Genomic DNA, 21,752 nt, shown 5'->3' on the forward strand with positions numbered 1-21,752 from the left:
AAAATCTAGAAGACGTAACGCATGTATGCCAATAATAACAAAGAATAAATCATGTAGTAAGTGCCACAAAATCATCTTTTAAATTTAAATTTAAAAGTTCTTTATGAATTCCAGAGAGAGGAATCACTTAGCTGCTAAGAACATGGACAACTTCATGGCAAGTAAGAATAATAAAGCCAGATGTTGAAGGATTTTCTAACAGGGGTTTTAGGCAATCAAGGAAACGACAAGGTGGAGGCAACATTGTAAATAAGTATATGGAAGTTGAAAAGGGGACTTAAATAAACAAGTGGTAAATGATCCAGGTAAGATAAACCATTAAAATTTCTGTGACTCCCATGGAAAAGTGGGTTTAAATCCATAAAGCGAGGGCCCTGAATTGTGAGCTAAAGAAGTTAAGACAGTGGGAACTTAGCTAAGTAGAAGTATCACATGACAAAGAGAGAGTACCTTGGTGTACACGTATCAGATGAAAGACAGAGACTGAGGAAAGAGCAACTAGTTGGAGGCTCTTGCAATAGTCCAAGAGTAATGGTCTAAACTAGCAGTGGTGTCACTGAAAACAGGGAGGAAGGCAGAGACAGACACACTAGGAACACTTACATGAAAAAGCCTAAAAACTACTTTAAAAAGAGAAAGAAGGGGATTTATGTCAGAAGAGTAAAAACAATACGAAGTTTTACACGTGTGATTAGGAACATGACAGTGTGACTATCAAAAAAAAAAGGAATTCATGAAGAAGAGTTCTGGTGTCTGCATGAAATGCGTCTGGAGGGCTGGTGGGTAATGAGTTAGGTTTCATGTATACTCAATCTGATTGCTGAAAACAGTTGGTTTCATGGAGAAATGCAAGACTAAAGCTCAGTGAAGAGATCATTGGTGGCAACAGGGGAGATTTGGGAATTACCTGCCAGATGTGACAGCTGGAGCCACAGCCCTATTATTGCTTAATGATACATTTTACAAATCTGTTCTGTTAGAAGAAAATAAGTTAGAAATACGCAAATCATTTACCTCATTTTGGCCATATCCAACAGTATCTTATTCGTTGCCAGAATAGCTGGCGGAAAACCCATTTTATTGGCATGGTTTTGCCTGGCTTCCACCAACTTGCCATATAACGTAGTCTGCCAAAGAACAAAGAAACCACTCAGCATTTTTTTATATGTACTTAGAAAAATCCCGTCCTCTATTTTTGGAGCTTCAGATATTACATTTTCCCCTCAGGATGAAAAATAAACTGAACTCTACCTTATACTCTTAGCTAAAGAACAATTCTTAAAATACAGGAAAGAAGAATTTTTAGCAGGCATAAAATCATAACTATCCTCTCAAAAACCAACTGCCTTTTTACAAAAGCCATACCTGGGTCTCCTGCTCTTGAGCTGAAATAACAGGATCTGAGGACTTGTAACATTTTCCTGGTGATGACACCATGATGCTAAAACATTTAAAAGAAAGTAAAGAATAAAAGCTTTTCCTTCCTCAAGTTCACTTTTTATTTTGCTCTCCCCCCATGAGAGATCTTTCCAAATCAATATTAACGTTCATTTGTTGCAATACCAGTAAGGCAACTGTTACTTAAATGACAGCCTAGACTTCAAACAGTTTGCATCAAATACCTTCATTATACCGGTAAAGTTAAAACTGCAACTTGAGTTCATCACAAAATCGGTGTACTTAAGAATAACATTTGCTCCACCCTCCTCCTCAGTCAAATGCTTTGAAAGAAAATACTCCTTATCTACACCCAAGTCAAAAACATTTTTTTTTAACCAAGTGGGATACAATCTACAATTGTTCTTGCGATGACACTAACTTTTGGCTGTTGAGGAACATTAGCATGGAATTAATCACATTATTCACAATTTTCTTCAAATTCCAACTAACAAAAATAAGCCAAAAGCAGTAATTTTGCCTTTGACTCCTCAAAAGAAGAATTAAAAACACCCATTTAGCAGATAACATGGTATGAAAAGCGCTAGACAGCAAACTACCTAGAAAACCAGTTTCTACAAGAGGCATTTCTCACTGATGAATTAATTATAAACAGGAAAAGTTATAAACATGAAGTGGTATAGAATAGCCTATGTAAAAAATGTCATATTTAAATAAATTCCTGATTGGGGGGGGGAGAATAACACATTTGATATTTAAGGAATGTTTATAAAATTCTCTGTTGCAAAAATTTTAAATCTTCATTGTAAATTAAGACTTCGTTTTTACAATTATCAGACCCTATCACTGTAAATAAACAGTTTTGAACATGAGAAAAGATAACTCCAGTTCAAAGAATTAGTAATATCAGGTGACTCAAGACAATTATAAATTTATTTTAAAATACCTTTACCTTTATATTAGTATTTATGGAAATCTTCATACTAAAGTACTATCTGCAAATTGATATTTTCAGTTATTCCACACAAAAAAATTTATTATCATATATAGTGGCAAAATTCTGGATGTTTTTGTAACATATCCCTGAAGCAGAAATATGTGTAGAAAACGTACATGTATTATCATAATGAAAATTCAAATGAACTTTAAAACAGCAGTTACTGATATGTAAGTATCTTTCTCACTTCTATACACTAAGCTTATGTATTAAAATTAGCTTCTGAGCCAGTCCATAGGTATCTCCAATTCAGTATGTCTTATTCACTAAACTCCTGATTTAACCTCATCCCCTGAACATCCAACCCCTCAAACCCGTCTTCCTCTCACGTCGTCGCCCAGCAAAGGAAACAGCAGCACTCACCCACAAAGACAGACCTCAGCGCCCCAGTTAAGTCCTCCATTTTCCTTCACCCACCTATCTTCAGTCACCGAATCCTAACAATCCTATCCCCTAAATGCCTTACCAATCTCTTTTTCTCCATGCCCAGTGTCACCTCCCTTGTCTAAGCTATCATCACCTCTTGCAGACGCCACCACAATGGCATCCCTTTTTGTGTCTCTGCAGCTCTGATACTCCTGCAGCCCGTTCCTGCCACAGCCAGAGTCATCAATCACTGCCGGCCTGCTAGGGTGCACGGGCCAACTCTGTTCCAGTAAGGCTTGTCGCTAAGAAGGGCTTTTTTTTTTTCCTATTTTTCAATGGTTAAAAAAAATCAAAATAGGAACATTTTGTGACATGTAAAAATGATACGAAATTCAAATTTCGGTGTCCATAAATGAAGTTTTATTGGAACACAGCCACACTCATTCTTTTACAAATCATCTATGGCTGTTTTGAGACCCCAACAGCAAAGCTGTGTAGTTGAGACGGAGGCCACATGGCCCTCAAAGCCTAAAATACTCACTATCTGATCCTTTGCAGAAAATGTTTGTGCAACCCCTGTACTCAGTCATAATTTTGATGTCACTGCTCTGCCTAAAACCTTTCCTTAGTGCTCAACTCTTTACGATCAGGGAATGGGATATTCCGGACCCTGTTCAATTCTCCCGTCCTAAGTGCTACCACCCTCTCGCTGTCCCCTAACAGGGAACTGCTAGCAGACAGCTGAGCCCTTCAGCCCTGCAACACCCTCTCTTGCTTTCAGGTTTTAGTATATGGGCCATTCCTCTGCTTAGAAAACATCCCCTCACTTCACCTAACTCCAAATGAAGCCTCAAGTGTCACCTCCAAAGTGTGTCCCCAACATATTCGAACTCTGGATTGTAGTTTTATGCTCCCTTACCTGTCGATCCTTCTCGAGTGTAAACTCTGAGAGGGCCAGTGACTATGTCTCTATTACTCCCCACAGAATGCCACTGCCTAGAATAGTACGTGGCACAAAGATGATGTCCGTCAAAAACACAGGGAATGTTTAAATGAAGAAATGCCTCCACATGTTGAATGGGTACACTGTTTTGCACACCCCTTAAACCTTTTGTTTACATCAAACATAGCAATCACATATGATGTATCCAAACAAAAAGAAATTATTTGGGTGGGAGATGGCATTCTGGTAAATGTTTCTATCAGATCCACAGTAGCATTATCTAAGCGAGCAAACCATTAGAGAGCAAAGCATTTTTTTTCACCTGATACATACGGAAACATAGTCCATTTGATCTGGGTACACGTCCTGGTAAGTTTTTTAAATTCTCCATCTTCAGATCTTTGGCAATTCTGTACATCCTCCACACTTTACTAAGTCAGCAAGTCAAATCTTAAGCATGAAAGCACACAGGTGCATCACCTTTATTCTCCACCAACCCTAGTACCTACCATTTCACGTTGCCATAGATCTTTTTTTTGAAAATGGAGTGAAATATATGTATTTCATACAAATACAATTGGTGTTGAGATGCTAGAAGTAACAAATATAGATTTGAAAGTCAGCTCTGTTACGAGATGTATGTCCCTGAACAAGCTAGTTAACGTCTTAACCTTTAGTCTCTTCAACTGTACAATGAGGATAAATAATAGTAGCCAACTCTTAGGCTGTTGTAAAAATTAAATGAGATATTACACATAAAATGCTTCGCAGTTAGCACGGAGACTGGCAAAGAATAATACCCTGAAGTGTTAGCTATTAAATTAATATTAATACTATCATTTTATAGGTCTAGTTTAATAAGTATAATACTGGAGGCTTATGCTTTAACTTCCTTCTACCAATGAAATAGCCCAACACCTAATAAACCTTTCTTTTTAGGAAAGAAATAGAAAACAATGCTAATAAGTGAGTATGGAAAATAAAACTGCAAATTCTGTACCTGTTTTTAGGACTGTTACTCACAGAAGAAATGTTACCAAATGCTTTGTAAGAATCCGTCTTCTCCAACTTAGACTTCTTTTAAACATATAAAGGTCAAAAAAAAGAAAAAAAAGAAAGAGAAGTTTTACAAAACTTAAATATGAAGAAAAAAGATAAAAATACCATGATGCTAATTTTTCCTGATTAACCAAGTCATCAAATAAATTGTCTGAAAATAAGCCCATGAATTATCAATTTCTAGGGTTTTAGAGGAGTTAGAAATACAATATAATATCCCATTCCTCCCAAATCTATAGAGAATATATGATCAAAGGAACTCTTTGAGACACAGCACGGCCAAAGTCACAAAAATGATTCAATCATATTCTGCATAATTTAATACAGCAGAAAAAGTTCACCAGAAAATTTAATTTAGCACATTTGTCTATTACTCCAGTATTCTAATTGGTGAAGTCTGCCTATGGGTAAATATTTAATCTGTAATAATTACCTAAGATCCAAAACAAAGCAAGAAAATATCTATGTGTGTACCTGAGTGTGTGTGTGTGTGTGTGTGTGTGTGTGTGTGTGTGTCCTTGTAACTTTAACGAGAACATTAAGGAATCAAGCTTATTTTTCCATCAACTGTAAGTTTTAGAATATCTAAAAAAAGGCTCCAAACCAAATGAGTAGTAAAATAGGCTTAAAAGAATCAAAGTAAGCTCCTTTCTCAAATACTTCTGTTCTCTTAACCCTAGAAATCATATGTTGCATATTTTATTTTATTCATAACATTTCTCTTCTCAAATTTTATATTTTGTTATATATGGCATTTAATTCTAAAAATTTAAAATAGGAATTGCATCAATAAAGAATGAAATAAGTAAGAACCACCTCTTTAATGAAAACAAACCTTCTCTGCAGTTAATTCAACTGGTACTTGATTAGAGGAAAGTTGTTTAGAGCCTGAAGATACAGCTTTGGAACTGAAAAATAATAAAGTTATCTCAAATGTTAAAATCTAACTATCTAATACATGAATCATCATACCTCCTTTCTTAAAAAGCAGATGAGATTATATTATCCTTTTAGAACTGATTTTTAAAATTAATTTTTCCCCAAAGAAGTTAAGCTCTTTCAAGTATAAATTTAAAACTCTTTAAAGTTTTGTAAGTTTAAAAGGAAAGCTGATAATCTAATGCACAGCATGGGATTATAGCCAATACACCGTATTATAAACTTCAAAGTTGCTTAAGAGACTGGATCTTAATTGTTCTCAACACAAAAAAGAAATGATACTCAAGTCATGTGTTAGCTAATGCTAGCTAATAAATGTTAGCTAATGCTACCGCTGGAATCACAGTGTAATATATAAATGTATCAAATCAACATGTTGCACACTTCAAACTTACACAATGTTACACGTCAATTATATCTCAATTTTTAAAAAAGAGGAAAAAAACTGATAAATGATTGGTAACATGTAAAGTTACTAAAAAGTGGGCAACAAGTGTATTCCCTCTCCACCTTCTATACATAATAAGGAAATAGGGTACGTGAATTCTTCAACATTGAGCTCAGTGCTACTTGTTTAATCAACAGGAAAGCAGCTTTCTGAGTACAACACTCAACTTTCTATCCTGCAAGAAACTGTTCTATGATTTATCTTTCTCCCTAATGACCCCCTACTCCCAAGTGACTAAAAGAGGTATGCAGAAAACAGTATCTTCACTCATTTTACCCTGTGTGAGGCCTATAAGTTAGTATAAAATGAATCATTTATATGACAACAAAAACAAATGGAAGTTTAAAAACAAGAAAAATGAACCTTGGTAGCAAAAAATTCCTTGGACACAATTCTTCATTAGCTTGAAGGATAAGTCTCTGAGGAGATCCCGTTTTGGCCCTAGCAAGCCAGTCTCTACCCTATTAACACAAGAACAATCTTATAAGGCACAGCGAGAAAAATTAAATCAAACAGGCAGACTTCTACATTGTTTACCTTTGCTGTAAGGGTGCAAATCTTTATATATTTGCTTTGCCCAGGAACTTCTACCAAGAACCCCTCAGTTAAGAGCTGACAGTAAAGAGCCTTCCACCAATTGCTTGAGTGATCCTTGCCAGTGCCAAAGAAACTGTGACTGCGGTATTTATCGAGACGCTTGGAATTCTGAAATGAGGAGTAAAGTCAATGACTTAAAATGCTTAATTAAGCAGAAGTAAAACACAAAACCATCTATTGATTCTTTGGATTTAACACTACATTTCAGTTTTAAAAACCTATGAAATGTTTACACCCATTCTGCTTGCTCTGCATACTTAAATCACAAATAAATACATACTCAAAATAGTGTTTCTCTTCTGTTTTAAATAATGGCAGGAAACTTCACATATAAATCACATGCATTTCCCAATGTATAGGTTTGGATATATTTGGAACATTTAATCTTTGCTATTTTGAACTTTTATTAACATATTCACATTATTGTTTGAAAACAGTGATCAGAATCTATGGATCAAGAATAGAAGCGTGGGTTAAAAGGCAGTGTGACCACAGCTGGTAATAAGTGAGGTGCACCCACTCATGGTTTCTACCGCGTGGTTGTTGTCACTGTGCTTTTTGTTCATGATGTTTTGGCAAAGTTTACTTGGTCATTTCTGATTTAGCTACTCCACTGAGACACACCAGGAAAAGCATGCTAGAGTTGATGCTTTTGAGATATTTTTCCGTAAGTGAAGAGAGGATTCCGATGGGGGACTCTTCATGGCCATCCAGAGCTAGAAATGTTGAGGAAGCTAGCCCATCATACACAATTCTCTTGCCCTCTAGTGGAGATGACCCTTCCCACACTCACTCTCTGCAGAGTAGTTTTTCCATTCACTTTGCCCTCTGACTACATCCTTCATCCATCCTACACATCTAAATACTACTTTCAAGTGTGTATGGTATTATATAAACATAGGACTCTCCGGAAAACTGCTCCTACGTAATGTATTTGTAGTGAATATGGCAGATCATAATTCAAGGGTCATTCCACCCTTCCTCTGCTATGACTTCTCCTACCACAGAATCTGGGAAGCTACAAACACTATTTCTCAAACTTCCTGAAAACTAGGCTTCTGGATGTGATTTAAGTTCCACTGAGCAGAGGTACTTTTGCACGACATGCACATGCAGGAATGAGGCAAAGGGGGCTACTCTGCTATTTCTGCAGGTGTGCACGACTGTAGAGGCACTTGCTATTTAGGAGAAAGTGTTAGCAAAGAACCCAGCATACAACTGCTGACTTCCTAAGTAACAAGAGACATTCGTTTTGCTGATACAGATTAGAGAAAGTGCTCCCAGAGCAAATAGAAGTAGAACCTTCCTGATTATTACAGCTCCCCATTCAGGGCAGTTGGGGGTCAAGGGCTATAGTGCGAGCTTCCCAAACTGACACATAGCTTCTTGAACACAGAAGAGGCAGCAGCTCCCATGGCAGACTACTTTGCAGTATAACCTTATCAATAATACAGTAAGCCATTTAAAATCCAGTAATGAATACCCTTCTGTTTAAATTAGCTAGAGTGATTATGAGCTTCCTAATATAAATACTGTATTTTAGGTTATATTCACATTTCAAAAACATTCACTACTTCAGTATGTCAAGAGGTTACTGCATTCTAAAAATTTCTATATGAAATACAGTCTAAAACTTCAGAAATAGTTACAGCCTGTTACTCAATATTTTTACATTTCATCTATATTCTAATGATGGTTTAATAATCAATGCATATTCAAATCCAGGAATCAAAATTAAAAGAATACACAGGATCAGTTCCAGCAGACATAACTCAGGCACTATAAGCCTTGCTATCACAAATATACTGGTTTTGTTCAGCTGCTGAGAATGGTATGGTTACAGGTTTATCACTGTGGAATGTTAAAAATCTGAATACATCCTGGGTTCAATCCCCGATACCTCCTCCAAGCAGAAATCAATGAAGTAAACCTAATTACCTCCCCCTCAGAAAACAAACAATACAAGCAAAAATGTGAATACAAGTGCAAAAAACCTAAAAAGGCCAATCTCTCACATAAAGGAACCTAGCCTGAAATTAGATTAGGGTAAGTTCCCATCAGGGACACATCAGTGCCTAGACACTGAGATTTTTTTAAACATGGGTTTCTAACAGATTTAGTTAACAGAGCCTGTAACATGCATTCTATTAAACCTTAAAAATAAATAAGAAGCTTTAGTATCAATTTGATTATATTTACAAAAACTGAGAATCAAGATTCAGAGAAATGGAAACACCCACGTACCTTTTTCCATTACAACCTCTACTACCTATACTGACTGACTTTGCTTTGATTTGAGTAGAATGTTTAAAATCAAACATCACAGAATTTCAGATCTGGAAGGAACATTGGAGTGCTTTGATTCTACCCAGTCATTTTTCACTTGTACACAAAAAACCAGAGGCTCAAAGATGTTAAAGGGTAGCTTAAGGTCCTCGAGGTAGGAGTATGACATAGTCCTCCAGACCATTAGTTCTAATTTTGTATGACTACCATGCGTATACATACACAGACACAGAGATACCAATATGCATACATATACATATATACTGATTGTAGTTAGTGCCGCTGGACCACTTGGGTTCAGGTCATAGCTCTGGTACTTACTAGTTTTCTGATTTGGGGCAAGTTTGTTCCTTAACTTACCTGTGCTTCCATTTCTTCAGCTGCTATACAAGTATAATACTTTCTATCTCTTAGGGATGTTGTGAAGATTAAGTGGTAACCAGAACAGAGCATGGCTCAATAATAGTAACTTTTTTTATGAGTTAATAGCTGATCCTTTAACTTAACCTGAATTCCTTAACATAAAAGCAAAGCCCTGACTCAGTATTAGTCAGTTTCCCGGGAACACTAGTAATGGCATTCTACACCTGCTGGGACTTACCTTTGCAGTACGAGATTCTACTGCTTGCAGACTAGTAACACCCAAGGTATTAAGTTGCCTAACTTATTAGCAATCTGGACTCTAAAAATTATTCCTCTAACGTTCCTTTTCATAAGCAGAAAACAACCTGAAGTGAATGAACACGTTTCCTCTTATGAAGCAATGAGATGTTTTTCCAATCAGTAGGAAGTAATGTCCCTTACCCTCATGATAAGTAGTCACTGGGAATACTGCACACTGTGTGGATAAGTTTACACTGTCTTATTTCCACGGTAATCACTATGCACAAAATGAAATATCTCTGCTCTTTGATACGGAGCATTCTTGTGTTAAAGGAATCAGAGTCCCTTTTCAACTAGAAATCCAAACTTACCCAAGTAAGGTTTTAGGAAAAAAAAAAAGCAGAATACAATAAGGATTTTCAACAACAAATGTCTAACAATTTCTCACTCTGAGCAAGGCATCCTCCATTAATTGCTTACAAGTTCTAGTTAACTTAACTCTCCAGGTTAACCCACTGATGAAGTAAAACTGCCTAGGATAAGAAAGCTGCCACAGAGGACACAGGGATTTCGGCACTGACTTCAAGGAGAACACAATTTTACAAACACATCCCTCACCAATCATAAATCTTTCACTCCAGTATCTCTAGATCATTCAATCTAAAAATACAAATTTAAAACTGCATGTGAACCACATAGTAAAACAGAAACAGCACAAGAACAGTAGTCAGGAAAGCTGTCACTCATCCTGATTCTAGCACAAAGTGATGACTGGGGGCAGGTGGTTTAACTTTCTGGGGCTTAGTATCAACCACTGTATAAAAAGGGGGTAGAGTTAAATAATCTTTTTGCCCTAACAGTCTATACTTCTATAGGACTTAGAAAAAGTACAAATTATCAACTCATTCTTTTCCCTTAAAATGCAGATGGGAAAAATAAGGGGTACCAAACTGCTGCATGAAGGAAATGTGGAAACCCACTAACTAATGGATGGATGAGTTAGAATAAAGAGAGCTGACTGGCCAGGGTAAACGCCCCAAAGTATCACTTTCTGATTAAAGCCAAATCTTTGCACCACTATCTGATGGAGAAAACAAACAAACTGGCCACTTCTCTGAATTAACTTTAAAAATACAATTGCTTTTTCTGATAGTTCTTTCTGCTATGAACCCCACATTCCCCTCCATTCTTCTTCCCTCATTCCATCTCTGAATGCCAAAATCTACTCTCACCCACAAAACAGAAAGCGCCAGTGATGCTTTCAGGAAGACTTCTCTAGTTCTGCAACCATTAACAAGCACTCTCTCTTCAGAACTTAAACCAGACTTTATATCTATTCACAAGTCCCTTATCTCCTTCTACACTGCAATACACTTATTTCTTCCCAAGTAAACTTCCATACTAGATGGTAAGTCTCATCTAATTCCACTCTGGATTCCCCACAGAACAGAGTACAGTGCCTTCCACAAAAACAGATAGTTAGCAGAAAAAAATTATAAACTCTTAACTCTAGAAGTTTTAAATTCCTATGTTCTTAAAGTACAAAATAAGTACAGGTTTCTGTTTATATTTTAACTAATTTTTTTCTTTTGACTCTTTCTCAGTTCCTACAGGCCAAAGAAGCTCACCGCTGCCATTTCAAGGCTTAAAAAGTCATTTCTGAGACTTATTCCATGTGAACAATAAAACCAAAATATAAAGTAATAATAATTATCTCTAGGAATATATTTCAATTTGACTTAACAGCTTTCCCAGAAAATTAAATGAATAAACCTCTCCTGTTAGAAAGTTTGAAAATTATAAAAGGTGATTAAAACTACCAATAGTTTTCCAGTGGCTGTCTATAGTCAAAGCATCGTTTATAAAAAGCGTTTTCTAATTCTGGAGCCACCATAAGGTTTGGCACTTTGATCAAGTGATCAGGGAAGAAGTTTCACTTAAGCTCTTGGTTATGCATATTAATGACTGCATCTGCTTTCTAATCTACAAAATTAAGATAACTGCATATCTTAACACTTACTCACAAAGGGCATTTAAAGATTTTTATGTGGTGAGCTATTTAGACTCCTAAAACAGAGTTCCTTAGGCAATATTTCTACTATTTAATTTCTAACAAAACTTGTGCTTTAAAAACAAAACTTTAAATTCCATTCATGAACACCTGAATAGCCTGGATAATCATTTATACACTTTAAAAAAATCCTATCTAAAAAAGGAGAATCAAGTGCTGCTAAGATGATATTTGTTACAAATGTGCAAATATTATCTCTTTAAATAAACTCCAAGAGTTTTAAGTTTAAGATGCTTATCTTGCAAAACAAAATTATGTACAGAGATAATAATTTTTTCCTAAATTAGTTAAGGTGGACAATTCACTAAACTCTCAAAGGAATTAACAATTATAATTTTAAAAATAATATCCCAGTAGATATCAAGATCATTGAAATAGAGGGAAAAAAACTTGCCTTATTTTCACTGCAGTTAATGCCAACAAATTTTCGTTAAGTGGTACTTTTTAAAAAGTTTTACACCTTTATCTAGCAAGGGTAATATAAAATTTCACAAAGAATAAACTTCTTAACTTGTGGACTCCCAAAAGAGACTGTTGGTATAAGCGGTCTGACTTGGTTTTCAAATAACAGGTGAAATCTGATCCCTCTTGTGACCAGTTCAAGTTTGTCTAGGAGCCCACTTCCACTTATCTGCTGATACTGGATACTGCTGGTTAATACCAAATTAAAACAAGGATAATTTTTATAATTTAAATCATACATTCAACTGAGATACACAGGTTTTGAAAATGACAGAGATAGATTAAATACAACTGAGATGTATGAAAATTTCTTCTATCTCTTACAACTTAAAATCTTTTTCTGAAAAAGTACAGCAGCTCTAGTAGCAGCTAAATCAAGTTTCTTAGTCAATGCTTCTTCCATTAAATTTCTAATCAAATTTGGGATTCAAGAAAAAAAATTTTTAACGCTATTCAGAACCTAACACCAGTAACTGTAGTTAACATGTTTTCAATGTGTTTCATTAAAAATATCTCACAACTAATTTAATATGTCCCTTTTGAAACAACACAAAAACTCAGAAAGTAAATATTTACATGAAGTATTTGAGTACATTTGATAAATGCTGATCTAAATTATTTTTAAAATTCTACACACAAAGTAGGAATTTTAATCTCTGCTTTTAGTATATTTTTAATAAATATACATAGCTGCAAAGGATTCTACCTCCCACTTTTGGTTAATTCAACTAATATCAATGTATAATACAGATTTCTAAATCAAGAATGAAATCATATAAACAAAAGGACTACAGAAAAAGCTCTTTGACTGTAAGGACTTACTCATATTTGTACCTGCAATTGTTAGCATAATGCTGGCACACTAATCACTCAAAAGGAAAAAAAGTAGTTGAATTAACTATTCATTGGTAAAGCAAAACCAAAACAAAACAAAACTTTCTTGGAGTTTTACATACTTATGATAAGAAACAGAAGAGAAAGAAAGAAAACAGTATACTACCAAATACTGTAACTAAACTTATTTACAAATAATCACTGAAATTAAAATTTTGCTCAAAAAATTTACTTTTGAGAGCGCCAAAAGATATAAACTTTTTCTACCTGTCCCTTGACACATGAAAGTTAACTTTTCTTAATTACCCTAAAAAAGACCAGCCTAGGGATTCATCCAACTGCAATGTAACAAACTAAATAGCCTGGAAGCATTGTATTAGTGACACAGATTTGTCAAAAGTAATGAATGCAGTGCTCAACTGGAACTTAATATGACTCTTGAGTTTCTGAAAACTCATTTAAAGCCAGTTACAATCACAATACAGCAAATCTCTGAAGAAAACTGTGATAGGAGTAAAAGAACTCTGAGGGTGATTCTCAGAGGTACTTACTGATCCTCGGAGAAATAAAATTGGAACCCCAATTCCAAACTTTTCTCCTAAGATGGTCACAGCAGATAGCAGCTGGAATGCTTGTGGACCAAAGTCCTGTGACATATCCTCTGAGTCATCAATGGAAGAGAACTGATCCAATCTAAATAAAAACAGTATGTTAAGAAAGCTTAATCAAGTCACGTACCTTTAGAAATAAAAACATTTAATGTAACAATTACCCAAGTAAAAACATATCTCAAATAAACCAACTGCTTCAGAAGCTACAAATAAAGTTTATTGGAGCCAAGAGCATGTGAAGTAGGTAAAACCTGAAATACAAACTATAAAATAGCATAACAAGTGTGTTATGTTGATGGTTCTTGACCCGAGTGCCCTAGAACCCAAGTTTCGCAGGAGGTACCTTGACCACAGACAGAAGAGAAGGAGGTTCAAGGAAGCAGAGTGCAGGATTACAGCACAAACAACCCCACTTGATCAATTATAGAAATACTAAACTTGTGTGTTAGGTTTTAGTGGAAGAAAAGGTTTATTGAAAAAAAGAAAAAGTTTTTAACTGAAAAATCAAATCTCCTATGCAATAAATAGTTTCAACCCTAATGACTGTAAAATACGACTAAAGATTATAAACTTTTCATTTGAGTCCATTTAGAAGTTAAATTCCTAAGCTATCCTTCAGGTAGATTTGAAACTATCATTAATATAAATGAGAATTCTTTATAACAGGCTGAGAACAAAGGACTCAGAGAAGATCAACTAATATAGTTCAAGTACCTAATTTAGTTGCTTTCTTTATAATAAGTATCTTGAAATAGCATTAAGAATATATTCAGTATTCCAGACATCATAATATGTTTGGGGGGGGAGACTATGCTTAGGTTTATTCTCCTATTTTAACTTCTTTAGTAGGATACTTAGCTCATTAATTTTCTATTCTGAGTATTTAAAGCTATCAAATTCCCACAAAGTACCACCTAAGGTACAGTTTACAAATTTTAATGTAAATTATTGTAATTCTCACTAAGTTCTAAAAATGCTTTAATTTCTAGTTTTTTTGACTGATGAGTTATTTTAAAGCATTAAATTCCCAAATGAATGAGAATCTGTTTGTTTCTTTATTCTCTTGTTTACTTAAATTTCAATTGTATTCTGGCCAGAAAATGTGGTGTGTTTGATACCAACACAAGGAAAACTTGAGACATAGTACAGTCTAGTACAGTGACCAGAAAACTGTCTTCTATTAAGGGCCAAACAGTAAATAGCTTAGCTTTGTGGGCCATAAGATCTCTGTATCACAACTCCTCAGCTCAGCCATGCAAAAACAGCCACAGATAATACACAAACAGAAGGGCACAGCTGTGTTCCAAGAAATTTTTATTTACCAACACAGGCAGCAAGTAGATTTGGTCCATGGGCCATAGTATGCCAACACCTGCTTTAATGCCAAGTTACCTTTATAAATTGTCCATCTATGTTTGAGAAGTGTAGTTTCCAATTCCCAGAGTGCTGCAAATGGATTACAGGTGTGCTGAAAGTTAATCCCTTCAGACCTCAGGGTTCTGGACAGAACCGGGATTCAATTAGCCTCATGTGCTACACAAGTATTATCATTAATGCATGGGTCAGGAAATAAACCTGTTTGAGACACATTGCTCTAATTTGCTTGGTGCAGGCTTTTATATATTATGTGTCCAATAAATCAAACTTATAACTATATTGACCAGATTTTCTATTGCTTACTAATTTTTTGATTACTTAACCTCCCAATAATTAAAAATTACATCAAACTCGTACTTTGATGGTAGATTAGTTGATTTCTTTCAGCTGCTCTGTCAATTTGTGCTTTACTTATTTGTAGAGTTTTTTAAAAGGTGCATAGAACAATTCTGTCCTCTTGGCGAAGGAATCATTTATCACTGCATAAAGAACATGTTCATCCCTAAGAAAACTTCTTCTGTCTAACCGTAATACAGCTACCACACACCTAGGTATATGGTTAGTTCAACTAGGTATACCATTTGTATTTTATTTTTTCAATTAATAAACAGTTAAAGTGATTCTGCAAATTTAAGCACATCCGTAGATTCTTCTAACCACTGCCATAATCGGAACACACAACAAATCCATCACTGCAAAATACTCCCTTGTGTTATTCCTTTGTAATTATAACCTCAACCCCGTCCCTCTAATCTCTGGCAACCACTAATCTTTTCTTCGACTCTACAGTATAGTTTTATGTTTGAGAGTATCATATAAACAGAATCATACTGTAGAACTCGCACTATTTCCTTCTGTTTTGGGGTAGAATTTGCCATTGACACAATTTGGGTTAGGGAACTTTATTTTCAGAAGTATTTAACAAGGATCCAATTTCTTTAACAGTGGTAGCATTATTCAGGTTATGTACTTGAATGTGGGTGAGTTTTATTAGTTTGAGGTTTTCAAAGAATTGGTTGATTTCACCTAAATTACTGAACACATGTGCAGTGAACATATGTGAATTATTCATAATGTTTCCTTATTATCTTACTAATGCCTGTTGGGTTTGTAGTGAAATTCCCTCTTTTCATTCCTGATATTGATCATCTGCATCTTTCTCTCCTTTTAGAAATTTCTACAGATTTTATTGACCTTTTCAAAGAATGGGCTTTTGAATTCATTGGTTTTCTCTATTGCTCATCTGTTTTCTATTTCATTGATTTATGCTCTTATCTTTATTATTTCCTTCCTTCTAGTTTTCTTTACCCTTATTTGCTTGTTTAAGGTGGAAGCTTAATTCCTAATTTGAAACCTTTCTTCTATTATAAGTATTTACTGCTTTAATTATCCCTTTCAGTATAGCTTTAGCTGCACCCCATACATTTTGTATCTTTCACTCCACTCCAAATATTTTCTGATTTTCCTTAAGACTTCCTCTTTAACTAATGGATTATTTAGTAGTGTGTTATTTAACTTTCAAGTTTTTGGAGATTTTCCTATAATCTTTTCATTGTTGATTTTTTTCTAGTTTAATTCCATTTTAATTAGAAATTATATTCTGTATAAATACAAATCTTTTAAATTCGTTAAGGTTTGTTTTATGACTCAGAATATGATCTATTTTTGTGAACATTCCATCTGTACCTGAAAAGAATGTGTACCTGCTGTTGTTGGGTAGAATGTTCTATAAAAGTTAATTGGATCCAGTCTGTTGACAGTCCTCATTTCTTCTATTTTCTTATTGATTTTGTCTACTAGTTCTATTAATTACTGAGATATTTTGAAGCCACATCTACTTCTTCTTTCAATGTTGTCAGTTCTCTTGTTAAGTAGATGCACATTTAGGAACATGTACTCTTGGATATAATGGTGATCTTTATGTAACAACTTGGCTAGGCTATGATGCCCAGTGTTCAAACACTAATCTAGACTTTAAAGGTAAACGGAATTTGTAGATGGGATTAATATTTACAATCAGATGACTTTAAAAGAGATTATCCTTGATAATGTGAGTAGGTCTCATCTAATGAGACGAAGACCTTAAAGAGCAAAGACAGGTTTGTTAGAGAACAGGACTGTGTGACTCAGAGTCTGTAACAAGGAAATCCTGCCCAACTTCCCAGCCTGTCAGCTTGCCCTAAATTTCAGATTTGCCAACCCCACAATTACATGAGCCAATTCCTTAAGATCAACCTCTCTCTCTCCCTCCCTTTCTCTCAATCTGCGTGTGCGTGTTTCTCTGGAGAATCCTGACTGATACATTGGTAAACTGACCCTTTTATCATCATATAATGTCCCTCTTTAACCCTGGTAATATTCTTTCCCCAAAGTCTCTATTATCTGACATTAAAATAAAAACTCCAGCTTTCATTAATGTTTTTATGGTATACAGTTTTTAGCTTTTTATTTTTAATCTACCTACATAATTACACCAGTAGTATAATGAATTATACCAGAAGTATAATGGGTCATATTCTTAAACCAATTCTAACAATTTCTTCCCTTAAATGGTGCTTTTCTACAACACTTACATTTAATGTAATTACTGATTTGTTAAGATTTAGGTCTACCACTTTATTGGTTTACCTATTTATAAAAGTAAAATATTGTAATATTGTTTGCTTTGTCTTCTATTTTAATAAATAAACTCATTATTTGTTTTTTAAAAATTGCAATACGTATCATTCAACAAAAATTCAATTAAAAATTATTTGAAAAGGAGGACAAATACTTTTAGAATGTCCATCTAGAAGAAACTTTACCTGGACCTGCAATTATCACAGCATTTTTCAGTTCTCATTATTCCCAAGGAGGCCTTTCGTAGTTGTTTGTCTTCAAAATGAGACAAGATGATTCTATCAAGAGAAAATTAAAAATTAAATAAAAGAATAAAAATGTATATGTTAAATTCATTGCTAAAAATAATGTGGTGAAATTATCATTAGTTGATTCACCTAGGACCTCATTATTTGGCTTCAGTTTACTGAGGCACAAAGAATGTTCCCTTAAAAATTCAGCACATATGTAACACCAACAAAATATTTTTCCTAAATATTTCTAATTATTTTGCAAAACTTTTTTCTTAAGAGTACAATCTATAAATCTTGTCAGTAACTAACATTAAATAAATAATACCTACTGTCGCCTACACCTGCTGGAATGAAGATATTTTTCCATCTTTGCCATCATCTTTAATTTGTATAATCGAAACCTTTCATCACGTATCTCACTAAGGAGGTACCTGTCAATTAAAAATATCACAGGAATATGTAAAATTGTATTAGCAATTTTGTTATTGCATTTATTACTATTTATTTTTCATAACCTATAACATCCACACCTCTAATAAGACAAAGAACATCTCTATCATCCCAGAAAGTTATTGTGTACATTCCCAGTCAATGGCCCCCAACAAAAGGCAAGCATTTTTCTGATCTTTATGAAGATTACTTTTGAAAGAATTCTACCTATGTCCAAGCATCAACTTTCTAGCTGCCTATGAAAAACTACTATAAACTCTGAAGTTTTTCATTTTGATTTATATGCTACTTGCTTTTTTGGCAATCTATTATACATGGATTTTCATCTTTTCCCAATAAAAGGTTATTCTTTATTTTAATTTATTTTAATATGAGAAACTAAAAGCATCTATACAAAGAATACCAAAAAAGACTCAAGATCCAAATATGATCCTTCATCACTTTAGATCTTCAGAGAAATTCTCAGCCCTCTAAAACTACCTCTTTGTATTATGGGCCATGAGTAAAGTAGCAGAATTAAGTTCCTTCTTCAAACAATTTTAGCCATTTTCCCCATAATATTGAATTTATAAAAACTTGTCAAATAACGCTCAAGACGTGTTTTGTTGTTGTTGTTGTTGTTTTAAAAAGTGAATGCTACTATACCTCATCTTGATTCAGTTTACTCTGTGAAGAAACTCCATGACTATCAGATATCAGATGATGACAATCTCCCAAACAGCTATGCACATCTTTCCAAGAATAAATAGTGGTCTCTTGAGCTGAATGGGTTTCACATATTTCGAAAGAAAACAATAATTTACCTATGAGACCTACGTGATGATACTGATCCTCATCAAAATGGACCTCACTCACTGATATTTTGACTATACAACCTTCTGACTGATTAAAAAAAAAATACCTCTGTACAATTCAAGGATGACACAACGTCTGGACACACAAATGATCTCTTATTCAACAATGTTTTTATCATTTGACACCACCAACCACCATGCCCTTGCATGTAATTTCCCTAAAAAGTCTCTTCCAATTACTGACTCTAGTTCCTTCCCAGTTTCACCACCTAATCTCATTATTCCTAGCTGGTGGGCTACAAATCATTCCTTTTTTTGTTTTGTTTTGTTTGTTTACCTCACCTCCTTCTTCTCAGAAAGAAAAAACAAAGGAAATAAATGAGAACTGGCTACTTTCTCATATTTGGTTCAGATGACCTACATTTAACTAAGCTCATCAGTTCCAGTAACAAATTGGAGAAAAGAAAATTACAAGTCTCTAAGACCAAATCAAATGAGTATTTATTCTTTTGGGGGGACTATTAAAATAGTTAACGTACAATATTTCACAAAATAAAAACAAGTTGAAAAGGAAGAAATATTTTAAAAATACCATAAGTATAAATCAGTTGCAGCCAGTGGAAAAATCCATTAAACTGAAATTAATCTGCAAATTATTCCCTTTAAACAAAGATTATAGTAACTATTGGGTTTGACTGTTTTAAATAATGGCAAATGCAGACAATGAGACTTTGCCAATGGTATGGCTTCTGCAATAAAAAATATAAAATTGCACGTTTACACTGATGACTGGACAAGTTTCTTCTCTCAGTCACAGGATTCTAGCATACGACAGACTAAAAATTTCTTGACTCACAGTGAGCTTTTCAGTTGAAAATCAACTACTCCATTTATTCTTAAAGTTTGTTTTTTCTAATAGAAGTCTGTCACAAGGACAACAAAGATCCATCCTCAGTCCTTGATGAATTCTTTTCTATGCTGATTATCCCTAGTTTTATTTCCCTTAGCAAGGATGCAGAGAACAACCTGTCTGTACTAAAGATTCAGTAAGGGTTTTTTACCACCACTGTTTGACTACTAATCACTGTTACTCCCTGTTAAATCTTAATGAGATAATCATTTAATATACCTTTTAAGACCCAGATAAACAGGAACCATATCTATTGATGAACCTGCAAAGTCACAATATAAAACTAACAAAGGAGACAGAAACGGTAAAGAGAGTCAAAAATGAGACGGGTAGAAGTCCCCTGGAATAAGCCCGATGGTAGCACAGGAAGAAAAAAACAGTAACAAAATAAATGGTATCTGACGTAACTATGGCTGAAGACATCGAAACTTGAGGGAACCTAAGGAGGAAAAACAGCTCATGGATGAACAATATTAGAAAAGTGTCCCAAAAGACAGACCTTACATTCCGGGTATCGTCCTGATTAGTTCATTCCCCACACTGAATGAGGTATGGATGAAATCAGCTCATCTCCTCTGGGCGGCAACACTCCACAAATGTCCTTCTTAGATGCCCTTCTGTTTTATTTTGTTTTAAATGCACTTATACATATTACTTTAACTTTTGGATGTTGCCTCAAATACTTTGGAAGCTTATATGGAAAGAAAGAAATCTGCACGGGTGAAAGACATGCTCTTACCTATTTAATTTAATGTCTGCTGGAGTCCAGAGTACGTGACAAGAACTCTGAAGCCCATCACGGCCAGCTCTACCAATCTCCTGGTAATATGATTCCATTTCCTTAGGAGCGCCATAATGAATGACTTTGCGAACATCAGCTTTATTAATGCCCATTCCAAAAGCTATGGTAGCTATGACACACTGAGAATAAATAACCACACAGTTTGACAAACGTTTAGCAGAAGTAAAACCTTACATATGTACCTTCTGGTAAGAATAATTAGTTCATAACTAAGGTCCCTGGCATGAAACTGAATTTAATATAATTTCAACCAATCACTTATAGATTAATAGATTATCTGCCCAATTTATAGATTAAGGATTGGTGACCATAAAACAGGATTTCTGTTCCCTCTTTAAAAAAGTAGCAAATAAAGAGTATCTCTGAACACCTATAAGTACCAGATACAAAAGAGGTTCTTAAAATATTTATTACATTAAATGAGCCTTTGAGTTATTATTAAGTTTCAAGACTGCACAGTACCTTAATATTTTCTAGCATTATTCTGAGATGGAAGGAAGCTTCTCTTTAAAGATGGTAGAATGAAACATGAATTTATCTCTGCATCTTTAGAAGGATAAAGTTGGTAGAATATCTAATACGAATAAGTATACCAGGATAAGATTTACATGAATGGGGGAAATTTTAGGGAAGAATTAGCAGTAAGTACAAAAAAACTAAACAAATTTTTAAAGAAGGATTGACAATAAGAATATGAAAAGATGTACATGAAAAGTAATTATATAATGTACTACATGACTTAGAGATGAAAAGTGCTTATAGAGAAATAATTAAATAAAATACAGTATCTGAATAGAAATACATTGATCTAACCAAAAATACAATGTTAATACATTGGGAGAAAAGGGGGTAGAAACTCTTGGACAGGGTGAGGCAGGAAGGGATATGAAAGAGATATATACTTTCATCTTTCATAGTGGGAAATAGAGAGATAATGCCAAAACTTAATAAAC

General features: G+C 34.5%; 1 protein-coding gene across 4 annotated transcripts in view; it reads right to left on the reverse strand.

Moving 5' to 3' along the window:
• The window catches only part of WRN (WRN RecQ like helicase), an 89,524-nt gene that overhangs the window by 14,013 nt on the left and 53,759 nt on the right, over positions 1–21,752 (reverse strand). For 3 of the 4 annotated variants that reach the window (XM_014567632.2, XM_014567633.2, XM_014567630.2), the window contains 10 exons: positions 20,737–20,918; positions 18,173–18,274; positions 17,796–17,888; positions 13,555–13,696; positions 6,688–6,855; positions 6,514–6,611; positions 5,599–5,671; positions 4,705–4,781; positions 1,366–1,441; positions 1,015–1,127 (listed from right to left, as the gene is read on the reverse strand). In XM_014567632.2, the coding sequence (XP_014423118.1) occupies positions 1,015–1,127; positions 1,366–1,441; positions 4,705–4,781; positions 5,599–5,671; positions 6,514–6,611; positions 6,688–6,855; positions 13,555–13,696; positions 17,796–17,888; positions 18,173–18,274; positions 20,737–20,918 (1,124 nt within the window). The remainder of the gene's footprint in view (positions 1–1,014; positions 1,128–1,365; positions 1,442–4,704; positions 4,782–5,598; positions 5,672–6,513; positions 6,612–6,687; positions 6,856–13,554; positions 13,697–17,795; positions 17,889–18,172; positions 18,275–20,736; positions 20,919–21,752) is intronic. The other variant, XM_032468672.1, reaches the window with a different exon arrangement.

This window comes from Camelus ferus, chromosome 26 (genome assembly GCF_009834535.1).
Source record: "Camelus ferus isolate YT-003-E chromosome 26, BCGSAC_Cfer_1.0, whole genome shotgun sequence".
NCBI classification, from domain to species: domain Eukaryota; kingdom Metazoa; phylum Chordata; class Mammalia; order Artiodactyla; family Camelidae; genus Camelus; species Camelus ferus.